Source organism: Anastrepha obliqua, chromosome 3 (assembly GCF_027943255.1).
Source record: "Anastrepha obliqua isolate idAnaObli1 chromosome 3, idAnaObli1_1.0, whole genome shotgun sequence".
Lineage (NCBI taxonomy): Eukaryota > Metazoa > Arthropoda > Insecta > Diptera > Tephritidae > Anastrepha > Anastrepha obliqua.
Genome location: NC_072894.1, coordinates 13,401,542 through 13,408,574, shown reverse-complemented (window position 1 = coordinate 13,408,574; position 7,033 = coordinate 13,401,542). Strand labels below are relative to the sequence as shown.

Genomic DNA, 7,033 nt, shown 5'->3' with positions numbered 1-7,033 from the left:
TACTAATACTAAGCCTTAAATCACAGTTAAAAGATAAAAATTTTTGAGATCAATAAATTTAAAAGTTGTCTCAGAAAAAATTCGGGAAATTTCGCTTTTTTCGGCCTTCTATGCTTAAGCGCAACTCAGTGTAGTGCAGCAATGTGGCATTCAAGAAACGAGGTTTTCGATAAGTTTGTGGTATTTAAAAATATGGTAGAGGCTGGTTCAGACTGGACGAAAAAATTAAAGTGATACGTAGCAATAACGAACCAGAATACGGCAACAAACGTTTTGACGATTTTTTGAAGGATTAAAAATATAGGGGTCTTATTTAACGATGAAAAAGAAAAAATTTGAAAAATCTTCCCATTGATAAACTGATATGAAATTTTTCAATATAAAAACTTTAGTGGCGGGTATCTATAAATTTCTAAATATAAAAAAATCATTAACATTATAGTAAAGCCGGTTTATACATATATGGGCATTAAATCGTAATAAAATAAAAGGCGCTTTCGCCGTACGACAAATTGATGCAGTTGAAAAAAGTAAGATCCCAGTTATAAAACCTTAGCAAAAAAATTCATATTTTTGTATCTACCTGAATTGCATACTTTTGCTTTGTTATTGTTTTATTGGAGTGATAAAGTGGGGTTAAACGAAAAATCTCTTATTCGAAAAAAGGGGAAACAGGAAGTACCTTTTTGCGATTTTTTTTCCATTTCGTGGCATTACCTTTCATACACATAACACATACATACATACATACATGCATATTAGTGCTGTAAAGTTGTTCTATCTGAAATGGTTTATACATGAACTCACAGCAATTCGAATTGTTTTTTTATTCTCTTCAACATTCACATTTCTTGTACTCCTGAAGAGTACCTTTTACGGCTTTGTTGTAATCATTTTTACCTCATACACTTCCTCTTGCACTCACATATATTTGTATGTGGCCGTGGTTTTTGCAAGTGATTTTGTACACACACAAATACAACAACAAAATTTGTGTTTTATTTTTGTACCAGGCTCTGCCTGCTGCCTGCTGCCGCTCTGCTCTGCGTTATATGGCAATTTATATCAGAACTCAGTAGAATTATGCTTCAAATGATGTCGGGATATTGATGGTTATGGCTAAACTGTTGTCCTCTGCTGGTTCACTCTTCAGCTCAACTGAAACGAAAGTTACATGATTTTAATTCAAATGCATGTGCAGGCGTACATTAAATAAATGCATAAGTATGTGTGTGGATGTATAAGTGAAAATAAATATTTGTGAATAAGAAGCAACATAATTTATTTGTTAATTTTTGCTTCTTTCGATTTAATTAAAAAAACATATGGCATAAATGCGTTAATAAGATGATTAAATTAAAGCTTTTTAAAGTGTATGGAGCGTCGCGCTTTATAATCCGCGCGTCGAGAATTGCAATGCATCATTCTAAAGGTAGTTCACTATTTTATGCGTAGGTGCAAGAAAACTGCAAGTTTACATAAATTTCCTGTGACGAGCTCAAAGATTACGCAATGAGAGACTCCGGGGGATAGATGGTCGATTTGTACTTTGGAGCTTAAACCATTTTATGCAGATTGTGTTCAGGGAAATGTGTACGTAATCGATTAAAATGGAAATTATTGCACTTTTTAATAGAGTGAAATGTAGGAGTAGGGTAGTTGAAGTGGGGTTTCTCCAAATTTGCATACGACTGAAGCTAAAACTTTAGGAAGGCTTTAGGAAGCGCGTACCTGTAAAGGAAAAGCTTTCCAAATTGGATCAAAATGGGGTGACTACATGAAAACTAATAAGCGGCATGACTGTTGATAAATATACAGTGTTAAAAAAAATAATAGAAACGATGTGAATTTTTCTTTCTTTTGGGTATATTTCTTGCAAAATAATTTTTGCTGTTGAAGTTCATATCTTTTTATAAAGAAACAGTTTTATATATACAAATAGAGGTACTCAACTCTTGCTACATTTTTTAAAAAAGAAATCATGAAGTTCATTTTATTGTCCTTGGAAAAAATAATAGAAACGACGTCCTTAAAGCTAATAAACATAAGTATTTTTCTTTAAGATAATTAAACAAAACTTTTAAAATTGTAAACAAATTAATATTTGGTTGTTGCACCCTGGGCTTTAATGACTGCGGTGCAACGCCGGCTCATTGAGTCCACTAACTTTGCACAAACTGATGGGTTTATACTAAACCATTCTGTCTGGACTTTTTCCCACAAATCTGCTTTATTTTTTACCTTATAGGCGGCAATTCTCTTCTTCAGAATGCCCCAAAGGTGCTCTATTGGATTCAAGTCCGGGAATTATAAATGCCATTCTACTAACTTTACATTGTTATCCTGGAACCATTTCTTCGCCAGTTTAGAGGAGTGTTTTGGGTCGTTATCTTGTTGAAACTCCCAAAGCAATGGCATTTCTTCTTTGGCATATGGAAGCATAACATTATTTAAAATATTTACGTAGTCCGCAGCGCACATCTTATCTTTAATCCAGAATAAAGGACCAACTCCTGCCCACGAAAAACATCCCCAAAGTAGTATATTACCACCTCCATGCTTCACGGTCTTCAACGTGTGCTTTGGATCGTATGCAGAGTTTTTAGGTCGTCTTACATGTACCTTGCCATCAGACCCAAACAAATTAATCTTTGTTTCATCTGACCATAATACGTTTTTCCAATTTGCACGCAGTAGATGTTTCTTTGCAAACGATAATCTGCAGGTTATCTTTTTTCTGCTAAAGTATGGTACTTTTCTTGCACTATAGGCCTTTACTCTCCCAGATATTAATCTATTTCGGATTGTTCGACTGCTTACTGGCGCTTGTAAAACATATTTCAATTCTTCTGAGGATAAAAATGGTTTTGTTTTCGATTCTCGTATAAGCAGTTGGTCAAACTTCTTTGATGTTGCGCGCTTTCGTCCTCGTTTTTCCTCTGTAATTTTAAAATTAATCGCAGAAAACACCTTTTTTTTGAGCATTTCATTAAATCGGCAATCCGTGACATAGAAAGGCCATCACTTTTTAGTTTTTTTATAATTTCTCTTTCATTAACAGTACAGTGTTTACCACGTCCCATTCTGAATCCAATATTCATAAGATAAGAAATATTTTATGAACAGGACAGTAATAAATATAATTTTTTACATACTTTTCCAACAAAATATCAAACAGTTTAAAAATAACAGTATATTATTAATTTTAACTGTAGCTATTCAAATTTTTCAGAAACGTTCCTATTTTTTTTCCAACTAAAACACGCGGTTCTGCACCAAAAAGAATACTGAGCCTAAATATTTGCCATTATGCACATAAAAACAAGACAAAATAGAGTACCGTTATCAAACAGTATTACACAGTGTGTATCTGCATAAATAGGTACATACTTACAAACTAAAAATTTTATATGAAATATGGAGTGATTATCGTTTCTACAATATTATTTTTTCCAACACTGTATATATGTATATACATATGTATATACAAGTAATATTAACTAAAGATATTAATAATATAGGGTGGGCCATGTAAAATTTGCTTTTTGAATCGGCTATAAAAAAAAACTAATAAATATTTTTTCAAACTTTTTTTTTATATTGAAGATTGAACATTGTCATTTATGAATGAAAAATAATATCGTTCAAATGACTGCCACGACTGGCTTTACAGTAGGCAATTCGATCAATCCAATTTTTAAGCACATTTTCGATTGTTTGGGCTGCAATTTCATGAATACCCCCACAAAAAATAGTCCAACGCGCTTAAATCACAGTTCCGAGGCGGCTAATTGATATCGGAATTTCGGCTGATTATTCGGTTTTCAAAAACGGTAGCAAAAAGTTCGAGTGTAACTTTGGCAGTGTGACAAGTTGCACCGTCCTGTTGAAACCAAATGTCGTCCATGTCATTCTCTTCAATTTTTGGAAACAACTCGTTGAACATGTCACGGTAACGCTCGCCATTTACTGTAACCGCGGCTCCTTGCTCATTTTCGAAAAAAAATGGCCCGATGATGCCGCCAGACCAAAAACCGCACCAAACAGTGACTCGTTGTGGATGCATTTGCTTCTCTACAGCAACGTGTGGATTTTCTGAGCCCAAAATCCGACAATTTTGCTTATTGACGTAGCCACCGATGTGAAAACCAGAAAAGAAGAAGAAGACTCACCACTTTGGAAATAGGTTTTCAATATTTCTCAATTTTGTTCAAGCGTCCTATTTCGAAAATGTCAAACCTTTAAGTAAATTATGAACACATTTGACATGTCATTTGTGTTACCATTCTCAAAAAAATAGGTGGCTCAAAAAGCAAACGCTATATGGCCCACCCTGTATTAATAATACTTCCTCTCCCCATGTGCATAGGCATGGATCAAGGTGGATTTAATAAGGTGACAGCATTCACCCAGCTGAATTTTTCGCCGTAGGTATGGCTTACGTCAAAATGATATGCTTTGTTTGTATGTATTGGTATGTTTATATTACGTTTCCACCAAAAGCAAACACCGTGTTTGCAGGAGTTGTGTTTGGGAGAACTGTCAACTGTTTCCACCGAAATGTGTTTGCAAAGTGTATGGTCTTTGGTATGGTAAGCAGATTTATGATACATTATTTTGCGGCGACAGCACAGCGCGATAGCCCAGCGGCTAGCAATGTGGGCTTCCGATCCGAAATCCTTGGTTCGAATCACAAAAAATTTTTTTTTTTTTTTATACATTTATTTCATTTTGTTTTATGATATGTTTATGAGCAGATTTTTTTCATGGCAGAAATACACTCGGAGGTTTGCCATTGCCTGCCGAGGGGCGACCGCTATTAGAAAAATGTTTTTATTAATTTTGCTTTCACCGAGATTCGAACCAACGACCTCTCTGTGAATTCCGAATGGTGATCACGCACCAACCCACTCGGCTACGGCGGCCGTCAATCAAATGTCATATTGACAAATTGCAATCATTGTTGCCATGTTTCGATAAGAATGCAATAATAAATGAGGAAAATGAGCAACATTGCCACCACTTAATAATTAAATTAGACGCAAACCCAACAAAACACGCTTTAAATTAGACGCAAACCCACAAAACACGCTTTGAAAGTGAGTTTAGGTATGGAGTTGTGTTTTAATTTTGTATGGGATTTGACAGGTGTTTTGTTTCGTGTTTGCGCTAAGAACACTTAGCATAAGTTTCCACCGCAGCCGCTATCGTGTTCTCTGCCGCTATCGTGTTCTTAGCGCAAACACGAAACAAAACTCCTGTCAAATCCCATACAAAATTAAAACACAACTCCATACCTAAACTCACTTTCAAAGCGTGTTTTGTGGGTTTGCGTCTAATTTAAAGCGTGTTTTGTTGGGTTTGCGTCTAATTTAATTATTAAGTGGTGGCAATGTTGCTCATTTTCCTCATTTATTATTGCATTCTTATCGAAACATGGCAACAATGATCACCATTCGGAATTCACAGAGAGGTCGTTGGTTCGAATCTCGGTGAAAGCAAAATTAATAAAAACATTTTTCTAATAGCGGTCGCCCCTCGGCAGGCAATGGCAAACCTCCGAGTGTATTTCTGCCATGAAAAAAATCTGCTCATAAACATATCATAAAACAAAATGAAATAAATGTATAAAAAAAAAAAAATTGTTTTGTGATTCGAACCAAGGATTTCGGATCGGAAGCCCACATTGCTAGCCGCTGGGCTATCGCGCTGTGCTGTCGCCGCAAAATAATGTATCATAAATCTGCTTACCATACCAAAGACCATACACTTTGCAAACACATTTCGGTGGAAACAGTTGACAGTTCTCCCAAACACAACTCCTGCAAACACGGTGTTTGCTTTTGGTGGAAACGTAATATTAGTATTACATTCGTATGTTTACATTTGCTTGCTGAATTGACATGATGCTTGCACCAAACGCAACAACAAATACATGTAGGGTTTTACTTATATGTGTTTGCTGTCACCTGTAATAAATTCGCCTTGGCATGGATCATAGACTTAAACGGGTCGCTCTTTTCACCATAGACTTAAAATGCTCGCTCTTTAACTATGAGGAAAAAGAAAATTGTGAGGGGAACTTGTGCTGGCGCGTCACTTGGGAACTCCGCAGCCGAGTTCTGCATAATCATTTCACAAATATTCACACACTCGTCCAATCAGTTGTTGTTCTGACGGCAACGAAGTGTTATTGGTTGTTTTTTTTTTCGAATATAATTTTCTTTTCGTACAACACAATCACAGTTTTTTAGACGACTTACAGCCGAATAACGGTATACTAAATAGCACACCTCTTAAAATCTTTTCATCAAAATGCAGAGGTGTGACCAGAATTAAACCGTTAATCAGCTCTCAGCGATTTTGAAGGAGTCAGCTGAGTAGCTAACGTGACCGGAGTTATGAAACGATAGAATGATAGAAACGAGATTGCGCTCATCAGAGAGTGCGTGACGTCGCATCGAACAAGAAAGCAAGAAGAAGAAGAAATTACACAAACAATATACGGACAAGTGCGCCGTCACAATTCACAATTTTGCTCCGGATGTCCAAGTCTTGTGATCTTGTAATATATCATACTCGACTTCCTTTCTCTTTCTCTCTCTCTTTAACTCTTCATTATCTACCCTTGGCTTCCGGTTTCCCTAAGCTAAACTTTACTTGATTGACGAAATTTAAATGAATTGCTGCATTTATAAAAATTCGCGGAGAATCAAAGCATTTCTAGTTGACGATAGCCTTAGCCAAGGCGAATCTATTAAAAGTGATATCAGTAGACCATCTAATTTATTTTTTTTTTTTTCGCCGTATACACTAGATTGTCAACACAAAATGAAATGGTGAAAGCCGTTCGACTCTCACCTTCATCGTATGCTCGGCCTCCAACTGCATGTCGGTTATTCAACATAATTTGTATTTTCCTTTTTCTTTTATCCGTTTTTTTTGTTGTTACATTCTAATGTACCAAACGTTGTTGTTGATCTAATGTCAATCCACTTTTAATGAATTCATCTTGGCATTGGCCTTGTTGTTT

The 7,033-nt window shown here is 35.7% G+C and overlaps 1 protein-coding gene across 1 annotated transcript in view; it reads right to left on the bottom strand.

Annotated features, from left to right (window-relative positions):
• Nucleotides 1-906: 906 nt before the first annotated feature.
• Nucleotides 907-7,033, bottom strand: part of LOC129242529 (uncharacterized) — a 71,721-nt gene continuing 65,594 nt past the window's right edge. Inside the window, exon 7 of the mRNA XM_054879215.1 lies at nucleotides 907-1,158. Coding sequence (XP_054735190.1) covers nucleotides 1,082-1,158 — 77 coding nt within the window. The 3' untranslated portion in view covers nucleotides 907-1,081. The remainder of the gene's footprint in view (nucleotides 1,159-7,033) is intronic.